At 36.7% G+C, this 19,097-nt stretch overlaps 1 protein-coding gene across 1 annotated transcript in view; it reads left to right on the top strand.

Annotated features, from left to right (window-relative positions):
* Nucleotides 1-3,096: 3,096 nt before the first annotated feature.
* Nucleotides 3,097-19,097, top strand: part of PARD3 (par-3 family cell polarity regulator) — a gene marked incomplete at its 5' end in the record, with an annotated part of 511,767 nt that continues 495,766 nt past the window's right edge. Inside the window, one exon of the mRNA XM_025046412.1 lies at nt 3,097-3,207. Coding sequence (XP_024902180.1) covers nt 3,097-3,207 — 111 coding nt within the window. The remainder of the gene's footprint in view (nt 3,208-19,097) is intronic.

Below are 19,097 nucleotides of genomic sequence, written 5' to 3'. Positions count from 1 at the left end.
ATATTTGGTTATTTTAAGTGTACACATGCTAAGTGAGAAACATTCTTTTTTTATTGAGTGTTGTGTCATTTATTTTATTTGTTTTTTTAACCCAAGTTAAAAATATGCTCATCGTAGAATTTGTGTTCTTGGTATTTTTAAAAGTGGTTTTACATCTTTTTGTTTAATTATGTTTCTAAGTTTCTATAGCCAGAACAGCAGTGATTTTACTAGTATTATTTCAAACTTTTTAGGGTAAATTACCACAAAGTATAATCAACAAGTGTGCTCTATTTTAAAAAGAAGTTTTCCCCGATAGGTACTTTACTATTCCTTTGAAAATACAGCAAGTACTCTGTCTTTTGAGAGATAATTGTGTTAATAAAAGCTGCCAGTTAAAATCTTCTAGAGACTGCTATTTGAAGGAGTGTATTTCTCAGTGGAAAAATATCCTTGGTTTTTATACTCTTGTGGGAGCAGGTCATTTTTATGTGGCCTGCTCAGATCTGTTTTGTGTGTGTGTGTGTGTGTGTGTGTGTGTGTGTGTGTGTGTGTAGTATGTTCTTTTGGGATTACTGATGATTTTGTCTCTCAGTTTCTTCTCTCTAAATAGTTGTTTCCTTCCATTCAGCATGTATTATGAAGTGGCATTTAATAAGTGCCATCTTATTATATGCTCTGGCATGGTGTTGTCATGGCTACTTGGCATATCTGACCAGTGAATCAGAACCCCTTAACAACTGAATCTTAGACAATCCTTGATCAGATAGTTGAAGGATTATAAGCCAAATTTATAGAATATTTCAAGGAGGGCAGAGTGGTCAGTGGTATCAAATTCTGCTGATAGATCAAGAAAGGTGAGTCTTATGCATAGACCATTGCATTAAGCAACATGGAGGCTGTTGGTGGCCTTGATGGACAGTTTTGGGAGTGTGGTGGGGAGGAAGCCTAATTAGCATGGGGTTATGAGAAGACAAGAATCTGAGACAACAAATCGTTAAAAATTTTTGCTATAAAGAGGATCAGAGAATTGGTGAAGTAACTAGATGGTAAAGTAAGGTTAACAGAAAGTTTTGTACTATTATTTTAGTATGTGTGGAAATAAATTAGAGCTTTTAATGGCTTAAAGTTGACAGCTAAGTACTATTTTTCATACAGTGAAGCTGGAGATCGACTTCTAACCTGTCTTGGGTGTTCTGCTCAGGAGAAGCTCTTGGAGAAGAGGATAACTGAGGAGTCCAGATGGGTGGGACGGGTTAGCCAGGAAGATAAGGTGGGGCTCTGGGCACGGGGGCAGGGAGTACATTTATGCAGGGCCTAATACAGGCCACATTTTAGATAGAGGTCAGTCTGCCCCTGTGTACAGAAGAATGTTTTAGAAACGAAAGTTGGTATTTAAGTTGATTAGGTCATCCTACAGTTTGCTTGGTGGGTGGGGAGAGGGCAGGATGGATCTGCTCTAGGTTGCCAAGCAATGATGGGTAGGGAACACCTTTTTTTAATTGATCAGAATATTGATCATTCCCACTTTCCCTTGGAGAGTTAATACCATTTGGTATGGAAAAGTGGGAATATAGTTTTACTATATTTGTTTGGGATTTTATTCTTCGATGACTCAACAAATCTAGAAAGGACAAATTGCGGAGCACACTTCGACTCACAGCAGCTGGTTCCCTGAGGACTCTGGATGACACTGTAGTCAGGGCATCATGCAGAGTAAGGCCCTGTGAATGGAAGGGGCGCCAAGGTGTTTGTGGCATGTAGAGTGTCATGTGCATGTATGTTTTACAAACTTATCCTGTTCTGGATGAACAGTTGATTTGCATATCAAATCTCTTTTTAAAGAAGTCTAGTTAGATGAGGGTGCTGATTAACTGTAGGTTATTCACATTGTAGTTTTTATGATAATGTTTAGTAACTTTGAGAATTAGGGTCTGAGCTGTTTTCTATGCTGGTTAAAAAATGACAAAGGTTGCTAATTATGCCTTTTTTACAAGTGTTCTGTTTTAGTAAATCTTAGGTGTGGCTTTGTTAAGATCCTCTTGAGGGTTTCTTAGGGCTGTGGATTCCCTGGCCTCATCCCTGGAAGGTCTGAGTCAGTGGACCTGGGGTAGGGCCCAGGAATCTGTATTTAACTGTCATTAATCTTCCGCCTCCTCTCTCCCAACCTTTCCTTTAAGAAAGAACTGTACTTAACAACACTGTTTCGATTGGAAAAAAGGACTGTTAACTTGAATTGAACATTTTATTAGTAATTCTGTGTTGTGGATAATTCAGTAGCTAATGGCAAAAGGTACAATTTAGTATATTTTCATTTGAGTATACAGTGAGAATGATTGTAGAAGTTTAATAACAACTGTGTTCTCACCAAACAATTTTAAAACATGGTGTTTCTTACAGTGTGTGTGTATGTACACATGGACACAATACAAACCCATGCAGTGTACAAAATTTAAAATGAAGTCATTTACTTCTAATCTCACTTTTCAGAGAGAACCACTGCAAATTTTGGTGTGTATTTTTTTGGATATTTTTATATGTACATGTAAAAGTGTATGTAATTTTGTCTTCACAAAAACAGGCTCAAACCATACACATGGTTCTGAGCTTGCTTTGTTCACTTATGGTCTTGTCCAAATTATTCTGTGTCATGTATTCAGGCCTGTTATTAGGGAGTACTCTGAGCAACCCGCTATGTAAACTTCTTTTATTCAGATAGGCTGTGACATTAGTTTTTCAGGTATACACTGTGTTTTGCTTGCTTATTAGAATATTTCCGTGGATTGGATTGAGAGGTGGACAATTGGAAACCCAACATACTTTAGAGAAATCGATATTTCTGATGCAGTGCATTTTGCTGGTTTCTGCACTTCCTCTGTCATTCTTCTGTCATAATAGTGTATCAGCATCTGAGCAAAAGGAAAATGTATGTAAGAGTGACTCCATCATAAAAGGAAAACTGACTCAACAGCAGAGATAGGGAGCAACTTGAATTTCCCATCAATTGCAGTATTGTTGATGGGGTCAATTCCTTTTTATGGCAGGGAGTTATTGCAGTTAAAATTGTTGTGTTTCCTTTCAGTGATGCTAACCGGCTGTTTTTGATGTCTGCATTCTTTTGCACAGGATCCAAGCTACTGGATACAGGTGCATCGACTGGAACATGGAGATGGAGGAATACTGGATCTCGATGACATTCTCTGTGATGTAGCAGATGATAAAGACAGAGTGAGTTCAAGTCTAGGGGAAGCTGCCCTGAGTGCATTTTGTGAAGACTGGGGAGGGAGTGGGTAGGTGGGAATACTTTCCTTCCTGTTTTAGACACACACACTTTACAGAACATTTGGGCCACTTATATGCTATGTTTGTTTTATAATAAGTATTGAGAACCTTTACTGTCCTGAACCCTAGGGTGTAAATGCTTTTCTTGATACCTGGCACTCAGTGCTAAGTTTTAGCATTTTAAAATTACAGCTTTTTAAATGGAAATATCTTAAAAAGGTTTTTGTGCTATTTCCCCGCCTTGTTTTAACCAAACATAACATCTTTCCTGACAACTCAGGTCTGTCATTATGATTGCTTTGTTTCAATGTACAATCTACAGGTATCTGAGTTCTGATCCCCACGTTGGCCCATCCCAGCAGCTGGCCCGTGCGATTCAAAGCCAGCGTGCACCCCAGATATCTCCCTTGTGTGCAGGACTCTCAGAAAGCCATCCTTTTCTCCATGTTGCTCTCAGGGTGCTTTTACTGGAATGCCATCTTTAATGTAGTCTGTGACCGCCCACAGGCACTTCAGCGTTAACTTGTACCCACCCTTTTGTCTGCACTCTTTGAGGGGGAGAGTAGGGGATGGGGAGGAATGGCTCAATATTTTAAGAATCTGTGGTAGGATATTTGGTCCTGCATACAGAAGTCAGCAAATTCTTTATGGTAACAGGTGATGAGAATTGAGAGCAGGCTTTGCCCACAATCTCTTTGTGTCGACTCGTAACAAAATTATAGACGGGCTCACAGCAGCGTACACAATTGTGTCATCAAGGCCGTGTAGTAGCACAAGGTAGGTTAGACCACCGAGGTTACATCATGGGGTTGGAAGACCATACAACCATCTGTGCCCTGGTCCTGCTGGGGAGCGCTCTCCTGACAGGCCCTTTGTCTCATCCTCCTTGCGCTCTTGCACTTGGCTATGAGCGGGTGAGCGTGCTGTTGTCTCGTTTCCTCCTGTACCACGTTAGCATGGTGCCTGCTTCAGAATTGGCAGATGTCCTGTATGTTTTCTTGAAATCTTAAGAAAGATGAAAAGTTTTAAGTATCAAATATTGTGTACATTCAGAGATGTTTGATTCACTAGCACCTACCATGTTGGGGTTTGTCCCTAGTGGCTACTGTCAGCCAGGAGCACATTGTGTCAAAAATGCAGAACTCTTCTGCCCATTTATCAAACACTGCTATTTCTCTTGGTGCCATTTATCTGTTTTGGGCTTTTCAGTGAGCCGAGAAAAGGTGAATCTCATGCTCCTTTCCTGCAGTCCACATGAAGAATACCATCTAGAGACTTATAGACAGTTTATTGTGCAGTTGAGCTCCAGAGCTTAAGGCAACTGCAGATATTTGTGAAGGATTTAAATGGGTGCCCTTTGCTAGCCATAATATTAGTAAGACATGAACTAATGTTGTATCGATCTTTTAATATTTTCCTCTTTAACCTACCTCTTCCTTCCTTCTTTTGTTTTTTTCCTTCTATAAAAATAAAATAGCTCCTTATGAGAAAAAATAAACATATAAAAGAGGACGTAATCACTTGTAATTCCTTCGCTGCCCAAAGCTCGCCACTGTTGGAATATAAGTGAACTTTGCATCCTGACCTTTCTTCAGATACAGGCAGACACATTTTATCTTTCAAATAAAAAGGATTGAATGATAGCCTGCTTTTTACTTTGAGTTGATTACAAATATATTTCCGTGTCCATTAACCATAGCTTTATATCAGTCACCAAAATCTTTATTCATACATGCCAACATAGCTGCATATATTTTGTTTTATGAATCTAGTCTATTGCACTTTTGCACTTGTTTTGGCACTTAGATTACTATGGAGAAAGCTGAGGCGGTTGTCTATTACTTTCATCATTGGAATCTCTGAGCTTAAAGCAGCAGTGACGAGCATGCCTGTCTTTCCACCTGTGTTTCCGTTTTGATGGTGTGTAGATGTGGATTTCCCTCAAGTTGGTGCCATCCTAATTTACATTTTCACTTTGTGCCCTTTAGTAGAGGGAATAAGAACCAGTATATAAAATTGCCTCTGAGATATATCCAGCTTTGCTGTATTGCTTGGAATGATCTGCTGTGGATGTTGGGTGGTTGTATGAGAAAGATTGGTGGGGCTGTAACCAGTGCTCCTGAGAACGCTGAGCAGAATGGACTCATCACATTCAGCACCATGCCATATCCCTTAAAGTTTATGAATTATCGTTTCCTCTTTTTCATCCTTCTTCCCTGCTTCTGCAGTGAACATGCACACTCTAAACAGAGTTCATACTGGGAGTAGGAGAAAATTAAGATGCAGATATACAGCAGTATGATTTAAAAAATTTTTTCGAAATGTACCGAGACTAAATCATGGCCTAGAAAACAGCATTTTTGGTGGATGTTCCAAATGTACTTGAAAATAATGTGTATCCTGCAGTCATTGGATTCAAGATTCTGTAAAGATCAATTAGGTTAAGGTGGTTGATGTTCTTCTTTAGATCTTTGGGATAATTTTTTTAATCAGCAATGGAAAATACAGTCTGCTTTAACACAATTAGATCGCACACACACACAAAAAGCTAAGGATGAGGCAAACTGTATGATCTTCGAAAATAGCTGCATATTAAAGTCTTAGGTTACTAAATTGTATTTTAGATTTTGTATTCTTGTGCAAATTTGATGATGAATATTTTTTCTAGAATATTTTATTTCCTATGCAAGTTAATTCCTTTAACCTGAGAAAAATGTTTTAAGTATCAATAAGTGAATTAAGATTTTAGACAGTTTTATAGCATACATTTTAATTTTATTTTCCGAGTAGAAAAATGCTAGAGAATACAATGTACCACAGACTGATATATTTTTGAATCATTATTTTATCTACCCAGAAATACTTAAAAAATATGTTAATTAGAATTCTTGTGAATGCACTTCCTAGATTAAATAATTCATTTTATGTTGTCACTGTAAAAAAATAATGAATAATACAAAATTGCAACATCCAAATACACAGGTATTGTTGGATGCATTATTCAAACTGAGAGAATGTGTGTGATCACTTGCTTGGCCTTTTTCCATGGCTCTGAAATTTGATTCGGATCTTATCCTGCAGTGTTTTAAACTATTTTTGGCAGCTACTCTGAGTAAAGATCTTGATAACTGTTTTGATTTTAGGTTAAAAGAAAAAACATTACAGCTCTCAGAAACAATAAAATTTGTCTAAAAAAAGTTGTATTTTATGAAAAACCCCTGGGCACTTGTTTAAAGTGCAGATACCCAGTCTAGGGAGATAGGATCTCTGTGAGCCAGGCCTGGGCATCTGCATTTATAATCCTCCAGGTGGCACTGGGGCTCACTGAACTTTGAAATGTGGATTTAATGGCCCTGCCATCAGTGTCTGTGATGGAGAAAATTCTCTCAAGGGTGCAGATTTTATACTTGGTCACTGTGACTTTGTAAAATTATGAAAAATTATATTTAATAAATGTAGGATTCAGAAGCAATAATTCACATGCTAACCAAAGAAAATTGAAATGCTTAATTAAGCATAATTTTGCTCATTATCCTTTAATTATTAGCTTCATGCACAACACTGAGAAAATTTTCTTGTAGTATCTATACAGTTCCAGTGACCAGGGTTTACTCGAATTTGTTCAAAATGTTATGAACAAATTCGAGTATGGGTTGTCTCGAGTTCTTGGGGTAGGTTTGATTTTCTAAAATATAGAATATTCTAGATCTACTTTGGGCATAAAAATGTTTGCTTGTCCCTTCTCTACATTGTTGCTTTCTAGGAAGGGAAGAGAGAATCAGAGTGCACATGTTGTCATGGTGTTTCATTTATTCTTAGCATCTTATTCACAGTTTTCTCAGTTCACATTTTACGTATCATAATTTCACAAATTATGAAACACTGAAATGGTTTTCAGGTTATTGCTAGCACCATTTACAACAGCTGCCATGCCTTAGTCTCTGTGAGCTTCCGTAAGTGCTGAACTGTATTTTGTGTGACTTTCTTTTAGTATGGGCTTCATGATTTATTATTTATAATTTCTGTGAGTCTTCCCTCAGTTCTCAGTGGGTCTCAGGTACTACCATCTTTGCCTCTGTGTGCTACAATCAATTTAGAAACTTCCAAATAGATTACAGAATAAAAGTACTTGGCATTCACTTCCATCTGCATGTCAGCCTCTGGGATTGATTGTGAGAGCATGAATAAAGATTCAGGCACAACTGACCAAGAACGGAGAGTTATGGAGAAGCGCACTTTTGTGTGGATGATGGGCAAGAAGAAAGCCCTTTTCCTACACATGTCAGAGTCTTATTCATGTTTTTGGTTCTGAAGATGATTTAAGAAGTGATATCAAGTATTTTTCTTTGTTATAGTGGGGTGTAATTTTGTTTTGACCTAGAATGATGTCATACTTATTTTATTTTGGTGATGACCTTGTGAAATATCTTCCACTATTTGTTTCTTGCTCTTTGTGGAGGCAGAGTTGAATGGAATAGCAATTAAAACTCTTTTTGAAGGATTTGTATGTGTGGACTGGGGCACAGGCACCATAAAGGAATATCATGGAGACTTTTGGCTGCTTTTGTTGGAAAGAGCCCAGTATTGGCTGGGGGACAGTCTGGCCAGAGTCCTCAGAAGAATATTGAGAAAAAGAAACTTGTTGGAATTATGGGCAAGCAGTAGTTCCATATATTGGGTTAAAGCTAGCACAGAGGCATTTTATCACATTTTTTCATCATTCTCCTCGTTGATAGGTTCTAATTTATAAACTGATGTAGTTTTTGGGCCTCCAGTGTTAATAATATTACTGCCCTGTCAGACATTTTATATTAGTATTTCTAAAATGGGTGGTAATACAGTTTGCTTTGGAAATACATGCATGGCAGAAGTTTTGTAAAGAACATGCTTTAATTTGAAAAGTTGGTTATTTTCTACTTTTTTAGATGTTATTTTTTTATTTCCTATACATAAATCATTATTTGTTTCGCCAGCAAGTCATAAAAAAATAATCAGTGTCTAGCAAAGGCGATGGTTCGAGTGTATCCTGCTTACTTGTGGAAAACATACGTACCTATGAACTTTAATGAAGGTGTTAGAGATTCTGTGCCCTAGTTATTGATCATGTGGAGAGAAGCACTGTGTTGTTTTTACACTGGAGACAGTCATAGTCTGTACATTTGTAGATGAGAATGTAGAATGCGTTTTTTTTTTGTATCTGGAATAAGGATCATTAAAGTGAATTTATTCGGTGATTCCGAAATGAGTTCATAAAACATTAAAAACTCTGGTCTGTTAAGGAATGGATTACTGCTAAAATTACAGTAAGAGTTAACAGTTTATAATTGACACAAATCTAATTTAAATTTCTTTAAAGGCTCTATTTTTCTCTTTATTTAATTCATGACCATGTATTTGCCTGATAAGAGAAAGTTTTGAGATTTAAATTCCTTTGTTATCAAGACTAAAACACTAAATTGTAGCATGGAGTCAATTATTTTTAGAATGACCATATCCTGGAGGGTAGGAGTGGGTGGGGGAATTCCTGGGCTAACTTCCTTTACCCCCATTCCTTTTGGGACCTAATTTTTGGCTGAGGACTTGGTCCATATGCAGAATATGAAGCCATTTTATTTTTTTTTAAAGTATATTCTTACTAATATAAACTGGAGTTTCACGAAGAGGTACTTTTTTGGTAGATAGAATTTTCAAAGATGCCCAATTATCTTTAGCCCTGAAATATATAAGATTCTAAAATCAACTAAATTTTATATCAGTTATATCTCAATAAAACAAACACACAAAACAAAACAACAAAACAACAAAAATGACCCAACTAGAGTATGTTGTGAAAGACAGAAAAGAGCCATAGGAAAATTAATGTATCAGTGCCCAATTTATACGTTATTGTCAAGGATACTAATTTGTTAAGATTACTTATTGTAATCCTTAGAACTATTGAGCTTGTAAAAACAAAACACACAAACATATTGAATGAGGGAAGACTTACATGTGTTACATGTAGTTCACACTTATGGATTCAAGTAAATTGTGTTAGTGAAAAGCAATGATAACTGAAATAAGGTGTTCTCATTTCAAATAGATTATTTTAGTTATTACTAAACATGTGAAATTAAGTTAAATGTTTTACATGCAAAAGAGAATGGGTTGCAGAATGGGGCTCCCAGGGATGTATATAATTTCTCTTAGGGCTTGGCATCATATACTTACTTTTTCCAAATTTAAAATGATTGTAGAACTCATGTGCATTAGGCTGTAAAACCCCTTAGAATGGTTTAGTAAAAACAGTTTACAGTGAGTTTTTTCCTTTGGGCAAATTCTGGCTTAATTTCCATAAGTTAGAATGAAATATGTCTGCCTAGGGTGTTTCATGGTGACCAGCCTATTGGTTTTTACTCAGCAGGTAGGTTACTCATAGAATCTCTATTCCTTGCCTTCTCTTTAAGTGAAATGGATGTAGCCTCAGACTCTGGGCCTTTAATATAGATAGACATCTTCACCTTTCAGTCTTGAGGAAATGTACATTTTAAAGAAGCAATGCTTTCTGAAAGTATAGCCCACCATAAAACCTATTTATAGAAAAACATTCCAGTGAATGGAATACTTGTGAAATGTCTTAATCAAAAGGAGTAAGTTCTATATGTGTAAGTATATATTCCACTGTCTTTTGATGAATATTTGAGATTGAGATAAATGGAATAGATGAAGTAAAACCTCAATATTGAACCAAAGCTAGTTGCCTCTCACACTCTTGGATAAAGGTTAAGAAGCGATTTTTTCAAACCCAGTGGCTGAATAGTAATTTAAAAGACAGCACTTGTAATAATTTCCTTTGAAAGATAATAAGACTTTCATCTTATTTTTAGTAACTTTAGTTAATTTAACCTGTTTACTGAGTACCAGTTATGTGCTAGGCATTATGCTTTGTGCTATTACACAGTGTTGAATAAAGATAGACATGGTTCTTGCTTCCTTGGGCCTTATGATCAGTCATGAGAATCAGAATTAAACAACCACAGAAATTAAATGTGGAATTATTAGCAGAAGAAAATGAATGGTCCTATGAAAGTTGTAAGAGTGTATTGACCAAGCTCAAGGTGAAGCAAGATTTGCCTGGGGAAAAAAAAAAATGATCAAGCCGAAATCTGAAGTACAGCTAATTGAAAAGTAAGGGGTGTTAGATGATCAGATTTACTTTTGAGGAATATACCCCAGCTGCAGTGTGAAGAATGAGTGGGCAAGAGGCAGAACGGATGGAGGAAGGCCAGTTAGCAGGTTTTGTAGTAGGTGGTGTGAGATTGATGGAGGTTGGACTAGGTGGAGATGGTGGTGGGGAGTAGGTAGATTTGAGAATGATTTAATAGGTAAAATGTGATGGGTGGCTATTCACCAAGCCAGGTGGCTAGATTTGGGACAGGGTGGTACATCAGGGATTCAGTCTTGACTTCAGAATTTAGGTGGCATGGAGGTGTAACTTAGGCAGTTGGATGTTTGGAATTGAAGCACAGATAAATTCACAAATTAGCTATAAATTTGTTAAAAATTAATGGTCTAATTTTAGTAGAAATATGTACATTGGAAAAATTTTGAAGAACAGACTGAAAAGCGTTGATAGTTATCTTTGAAAGTGGAGTGTCTGATTAACTGGGGATTTTTTTCTCACTTTCCATTTTAAAATTTCTCCATAATACTATGTTTGCCTAATTCCAATATGAAGAAAGCATTAGGCAGTTCTAAATATAGCTTCAATAGAAACTTTTTTTTTAACTTTGATATGAATTGGCATAGGGAAGGAATGATTAAAAGAGTTTGATAACCTGGAATTGAAATAACTTGTATAAATAGACTTCATCAACTAGATAATTCAATTAATTTCTTCCTTAATGGATTTATTTTAGTCAGGCTCTAAAGAAAATATTTAAATTAAATACCAAGTAGAGCACTAAATGGCCAATTAATTAATTCAAAGAGATTATTTTTCAACATTTAAACATTTTACAGGTACTGGTTTGCCCACAGCTCATCAATTTGTGGGTGAGTGGGCTGGGAGTGCAGGGCCGGGTATCACAGAGGTGTGGTGGTGAGGCGTGTTAGTGGGAGGAAATAGAGAAGAGGGCTCAGTCTCCTCCATGAGCATACTGAGAGGCGAGGCTCCTTGTAAGCTAATAGGAGTTTCGAAGTTGGGGATAGCCTGCGCAGTATCGGCTGGTCACCAGCCTTCCCGGGGAAAGCAGTCAAGACTTTGCTTGTTTAGGAGACATGAGGGACAGAGTCTCTTACTCTTTCAGTTATCAATTTAAGTGTTGGCTTGAGCTTGTTTCCTGGTTTGCTGCACTTTGCTTTCATGTTGCTTCGTCAGCGGTGGGCATCTCGTGTGGGGAGATTGGAAGCCATGCTGCCTGTGTTTGAGTCCTGGCGCCGCTATGTCCTTACTTTGGCAAATTACTCAATCTTTCTAACTTTAGTTTTCCCATCTCTGAATGAGGAATAACGATTGTACCCTACCTTATAAGATTGTGTTAAATTTAAATTTAAATTTAGACCTGAGTATTTGTGTTAAGGTTTTAGCTTTGTGCTTGGCAAAAATAAGGTCCCTGTAAATGATAATTGCTGTAATCATTGTTGGTTACTGTCAGTACCACTGTCATCACTGAATTAGGTTGACTATTCATTCTTTTTAATACTAGTCTCTAATGATTTAAAAACAAACCAGCCAGGCTTTCTTAGGTATTTGTTTTATAAAATGAGGTTCTATAATTATTTATTTGCTTACTTTTACATTTCTCTCAATTTGAAGAGAGCTTGGTACATAATGAGTGCTCAGAAATATTGCCGGAAGAAATAAATTATTTGTTTTCTGCATCCACACAATTTGAGAATTGCCCGTGTACTATCAATATATGTATTCATGTGAACTGGAAGAGAAGCAAAGATCTCAGTTTTGATTTTTAGTATTTAGGAGACAACAGGAACTGTATCGTTAAGAGACACAACAAAACAAAAAAACAAAAACAAAGATTTGATACCAAAAGCAAGGGCAACAAAAGCAAAAACAACCAAGTGGAACTACATCAAATTAAAAAGCTTCTGCTCGGCAAAGGAAACCATCAACAAAATGAAAAGGCAACCTACAGAATGGGAGAAAATATTTGAAAACTATATATCTGTTAAGGAATTAATATCCAAAAGATATAAGGATCTCAGAACAGCGCAATAGCAAAACAAAACCAAACCTGATTAAAAAAATGGGCAAAGGACCTGAATAGACATTTCTCTAAAGAAGACACACAGATGGTCGATAGGTACGGGAAAAGGTGCTCAACATCACTTTGTTTATCAAGGAAGTACAAATCACAGCCACAGTAAGGTTTTATCTCACATACTTAAAATGACTGTCATCAAAAACAAGAGATAACAAGTGTTGGTGAGAATGTGAGGAAAGGGAACCCTACTGCACTATTGGTAGGAATGTAAATTGTTATAGCCATTATGGGAAACAGTATGAACATTACTCAAAAAATTAAAAATAGAACTACCATATGATCCAGCAGTCCCACTTCTGGGTATATATCTAAAGGAAATGACATCACTGTCTCAAAGAGATAGCTGCATCCCCATGTTTATTGCAACATTATTCACAGTAGTCAATGTACAGAAAAAGCCTATATGTCCATCAGTAGATGAATGGGTAAAGAAGTTGTGCTGTGTGTGTGTGTGTGTGTGTGTACACAATGGAATACTGATATTCAGGCTTAAAAAAGGACATCCTGCTACTTGTGACAACATGGGATATCCTTGGGGGTATTATGCAAAGTGAAATAAGTCGGAGAAAGATAAATACTGTATGATCTCATTTGTGAAATCTAAAAACATCGAATTCATAGGAGCAGACTAGAATGGTGGCTGGGAGGTGAGAGAAAACAGGAGATGATAGTCAAAGGATACAAACTTAAGATGAATAAGTTCTGGAGACCTAATATACAGCATAGTGATTATGGTTAATAATATGCTTAACTCATGGACATAGATTATAACTAGTGGTTACCAGAGGGTGAGGGGAAGGAGGAGGTAGGTAGAAGATTAAATGGGGTCAAATATAGTGGGGTAGAGAGAGGGTGAAATGGGTAAAGGGAATCAAATATATGGTATCTGAAGGAAACTGGACTTTTGGTGGTAAACACACAATAGAATATACAGATGTCAAATGATAATGTACACCTGAAAATTATATAATTGCATTAACCAATGTTACCCCAATAAACTTAATTAAAAAATAATATGCTTAAAAGTTTCTAAGAGAGTAGATCTTAAATGTTCTCACCGCAAAAAAGAAATGATAATTCTGTGATATGATGCAGGTGGTAGCTAATACTGTGGTTGTAATCATTTTGCAATACATCAGTGTGTCAGATCAACACATTACACATCTTAAAGTTACACCGTGTTACATGTCAATTGTATTTCAGTAAAGCCGGGGGGGAAAAGGTAGGCCTGGTTTACAGTTTTAAAATATTACCTTTTCAACAATGATAGTTCTCTAGAAAAACAGCATATTTCAAAACAAGTGCTCCAGAATAAAGGCCACTAAAAGCTGCTTTACAATAAATTGCATCTTTAAAAATGTTTAGCTTCAGTTTTCCTTTGTCTCATATCTTGAGTGAAACATCGAAAATCTAACTTTCCATGTATATAATAAAGCATTATCATGCAAAGAAAAAAAAGGAGGGTAGGTGACTGTGGGGTTCTTCTTCAATATTTTCTTAATAATTTTAGAGAAGTAATTTTAAATGATAAAAAAGATTATGCCATTCATTCATTCACACATTTATTCATAGAGGATAGAAATCATGTAGAAAGAAGCAGATTTTTTTTTTCTCCTGGATTTTATAGGAAAGGGAGAGGGAAAGAAGTGATTCTGTACTCTTTGATCATCCTGTAATTTCAGCATAAATCCGTTAATATAGTAACTAAAATTTTTTTCAACCTTGTGTGCTACACAGTATAGCAGGATATGGTCACAGCTTTATATGAATCCTGCAAGATAAATGGTAGTGTCCTCATTTTAAAAAATAGAGAGACCCAAATATGTTTCCCAGACTTAGAGATCTTTTTTACTTCTTTGGGTTACTGCCTGGAGCTGAATGACAAACATTTTATTTATTGGTTGAGGTTAGGGAAGGAAGCTAGTTTAGCTCGTAAAATATGTGGATTTTAACTTTCATTTTGTCAGATTATTATGTCTTCTTATATTACTTTATTAAGAGGTCAAGAGCTTAGTGTCATTATAATTTTACCACAATTCACATTTATTGATGCCCCTTGTTCCAATATCAAACTAAAATTATAGCATTTGTTTGGGAAAGGTTAGGCAGATCTTATGGATTCACTCATTCCTTCATTCAGTCCGTCCTTCTGATACTCATTCAAGAAATGCTTTTCATTCCCTAACATATTTGAGAAACAGCTGGAGGTGTTCAGGATGTATGGGGGTAGTAGTAGTTCTCTGATATCCCAGAGCTTTCCTTGCAGTGAGAAGAATAGACTGTGATGGAAGCAAGTCTGGGATATGATAGGAAATAGGTGGGAGGGTGGGGGTGATACTTTCATCTGGTCGAAAGGACATCTCTGAGGAGGAGGCAGGTGGTCTGGACTTCACTGGATAAGAAGGAGACAGATTTGGGAACAGCAGGGGTCAGAGGACTCTAGGCAGAGGGAGCAGCTTGTACGACAGCCCGAAGTAGAAAAAAGGTTGAATTGTTTATGGATCCAGAGGGAATTAGTATTGCTGGTATGCAGTGAGCAACTGGGAGAGGGGAGATAGGTGAGGTTGCAGGGGAAGGTGAGGGTTATTAAAGGCTATGTTAAATAAGCATTTTTGAGATTTATACTAATTGCAACAAAAGCCACTAAACTATCAAACTGTGCAGTGACATAATTGGATGTTTATCTTTAGAAGATTGCTTAGGGAAGAATGCATTGTAGAAAAGCAAGAAATGGGAGAAAGACCAGTGAGAAGGTTGCCATCCAGGGAAGAGATGATAGTGGCTGAGCCTTAAAGTAGACTTGAGGGAATGTGAATGGAGTTGAGATATGTTTTGGAGTTAGAATTTCCAGGATTTTAAGCTGTGAGGAATGAGGGTAAAGGGTAACTTTTAGAGTTCTAACTGGAGCAAATTGGATGTGGGATGTGGAGGTTCCATTTATTGTCAGAGGGGATGGGAGGTTCTGTTTACTCTGGGAGGTTTATTTAAGGAGAGAATTTAAGGAATGGGATAAGGGTGCAGGATTGGGGACAGTCAGTTTCCTTCCTATTGAGATATTTAACTGATTTTGAAATGCCTTTGAGATATCCAAGAAGAGATGTCAAGTAGGTCATTGGACAAGGAAGTCTGAAGCTCAAGGGAGAGATCGGAGGTGGAGATGGGGTAGGAAACCACACTGTATAGAACAGACGGTGTTCCGAGACATGCAGTAAGTGGTTTCCACCTGGCCAAGGTCTGCGGTCCTTCTAACCTGGTAACCTGTGTGGGTTCCTCCAGTGGTGCACACCCTTCACGTAATACCTGCCTTGACTGTGATGGAAAATACTAATAAATTTTAATTAGGAAAGTAGTATAAAATGTGGGAAAGGAACTTCTTAAGTACCCTTGCATCAGAACATTTGAATGAGTAACAAAATTTAGATTTTGAGAAAAACAACTGAATTTAAAAGTCTGAAAAGAGACAACGCAGGGAGATTAGTGCTCAGACATGAAGCAGTGGTAGTATTACTCCTAAAATATGTACAGAAAATCTCACAGAAAGCTCCTAGAAATGTGTGAGTGTTACATTAGACGAGTCTGATGTTAGAGGGCAAGCACTTGACTGCCACTCAGGAAAGAGCATGTTCGATATGATAAAGGCACATGGTTTAAATCAGAAGTTCATTTGGAATGAGAGGATGATAGAACCTCTACCCTGTATTTCTGAATTCTGATATTCCTTGCATTTGAATGTCTAGTATATTGCTTGACTTATTTTCTTAAAAAAATTTGATAAGTGACACTTCTTTTAAAGAGAACAGTCAAGTGATGACTGTTTGCTCTTGGGCATTTTGTTATTAGCAGTAATGTGTAGAGTCAGAAGTTTCACAGTTCTAGGAACTTGACACTGAAATGAAGCCACAATTTCATTTTTAACAGCATCAGTGTTTAAAAATTTGGCCCACACATGCTTACGGAGCATCTGTTCCATTCCAGGCTGAACTCAAGATGTTAAAGTGGATAGGGAATGCTTACCTTTAGGGATCCCTTATAAAATAAGAAAATGAAAATGCTAATGAAATATTTTTCAGCTACAGCAGTTTTGTTCCATGTTCTGTAATTTGGTTGTCTTTTACCTTTTTTATTGTTGTATAAATGAAAGTAATTCCAAATACTTTTAAAGCAAGCAATACTCCATGTGTAGGTGGGAATATTCAAGCTGAATGAATTAGGAGGTATTTTTAGGTCAGTCTCAGGCCAGAGACGCTTCCCTGCCCTTAGTGCCAGTTCTGGCTGTCCATCTCTCCCAGAAGGGCCGTCCTATGGGAAGATGTCTCCCTTCAGTTACCACAGTAGATAGATCACTGTGTCTCAGACTACCTTGATGAAGGATTAGAGTTGTTTTCTGTTTCCAATCTGTGGCAGGCTAATACTTTGGTAAAATACAATGCAAGTTAATTACTAGGAGAAATTAGCTATGTTTCGCTGCTTTGATTTCATCTATCATTAGAATCAACAGACCTAAAATTGTTCTGTCAAATTGCTTTAAGAGTTTCCAAAAGCATACTCTGTTTTTGTACTTTGCTGGCGACTGGGTAATAATTTTCAACAGCACTGTAATATATAACTCCTTGTTAAATATTGTCTCCGTTAAACATCTCGTGTTTCTATTATTCATCAGCTAAGGTATTCTGATACAGGCTAATGTTTGGTTTCTCCAGTTTTGTATGTCTCTAATGATTGGCGCGTGTGGTTTTAAGAATTATAATGGTATGTCTCTTGTTCAAAAATAGTAAACTCTTAAGATCCTAGCTAAATTAAAAAATATTACCTTGACCGTTCTACCTCTCAGTCCTTGCGTTATGCTTCTGTATGTCCTAAAGTGTTTTGTGGAGCTCTAGTATTAATAATATGAGTATTGATTGTGTTGTGAATATTCATAGTATTCAGTACTCACTGGAAGCCTAGTTCTCCATTTTCTCATGTATCTTATTTTCATGATCCCTCCTCACACTCAGCCTCGGTTCAGTTGGACCTGAGATGAAGGGAAGGGAAGGTGGTCCTGTTGCCTTTTGAAGGGACATAAAAACACGCTTTCTCTCCTTTGTGGGACAGAGAAGCATTCCAGACTTCTAATGTATTTCATTGTGAATATTTTGTCCTATATTTTTCTGAGTGAAAGGTGTATATTTGAGCATTTGATCACTGCATTTGTCATTCACTGGAAACAGAGAATGTTCAAGGAGCTTAATAAATGGCCTTGCTAAGAAAGCTCCTGTTTTGAAGTAGGAGTTGTGATTTGGTCCTATCTTGTAATCTCTGTCTGTTTTGGCAAGGAATGAGTTAAAGAGACTTCTTTGAACCTGATGTGTTTACTCACACCCTGCTAAGAGCAGGTGTGTTGCTGCACCCTGTTTTACTCCTGAAAAACTGCCTCTGGCTTGTTTGACTGGTGAAGGTTGTTTGCACTGAGTAGTGGAGCCCTGCCCTGGTCTCCCTGGGTGAGCCTGGATCAGCATTGCCATATGCAAAGTCCTGCATCCATTGAGGTTACTCACGTGGGATGGGTTCTGTCCTATATTTCCCATCGACTTTCAGTTTGTTACCCTTTTTAGAGAACTGAGCAAAACATAGGTCTATATCAGGGTTTGGTGGACTTTTTATTTGGGAATCATTTTATTCTATAGTTAGTTTTGGAATCAGGTCACTGGATTTTGCCTTTCCAATGGATTGACATGGCAGACAGATTGGAGAGAAAACATGCAAGGAGGTGTTACTCTTTTTCTGGTTCTTCTCGGAAGGATTCAGTGAAGGCACTGAGATTTTCAAGGTCATTGAACCTCAAAAGAGCAACTTCAGAAATCAACAAAAGGCAGGTCGGTACAGAAATTTCTTATCCCTTTAGATTTCCATTGGAGTAGAAAGTAATATCTATTTTGTGTTTATTCTCTAATATTCTTTTGGAAAAGTTTCTTGATTAATTTGAACTTTCTGTTATAGCTTCAAAAACATAATGATGTTTTCTGTGCCGTCAATCTGTTTGTGGATGATTATTATTTATTTTTGTATATGTTCATTTATTGCACGGGTTTAAATTACTGCGTGTCACAATGTAAGCAGTCATAATGTTATTAGAAAATTCTGGTTATTAGTAAGTTTTATACTAAAACATTGTTTTAATCAGTATCTTCACGTTACCTAAACATCTCATGGAAAGAAATAGTTGACTTTTATGCATAAAGAGATATTAGAATAAAAACTAATTAGTGTTTATATAATTTTATAGGATTATTGTTCCACGAGACTATTTGGAATTAAACTTATTTTGCCTTAAGAAAATACATTTGAAGCTACTGAATGGAAATATAAATGATAGGAAGAAATTCTGGTTGTATGCTTTCTTAGTGTTTTGTTTTACTATTTATGTGCCGAATATGTAATTTTAAGCTGTTCAAATAATATATAGTATGTCTTTTGATAGTATTGTCTGTTAGAAATGGAAAGATTCCTTTTCTTAATGTTAATAATTTTGGAGCTATTTTTCAATTGCCAAACAACAACAATAATAGGTTTAAAGTAAAACTAACATCACAC

Source organism: Pteropus alecto, unplaced genomic scaffold (genome assembly GCF_000325575.1).
Source record: "Pteropus alecto unplaced genomic scaffold, ASM32557v1 scaffold204, whole genome shotgun sequence".
In the NCBI taxonomy this organism is placed as follows: domain Eukaryota; kingdom Metazoa; phylum Chordata; class Mammalia; order Chiroptera; family Pteropodidae; genus Pteropus; species Pteropus alecto.
The sequence above is the reverse complement of the archived record's forward strand: the minus strand, read 5'-3'. Positions and strand labels throughout refer to the sequence as shown.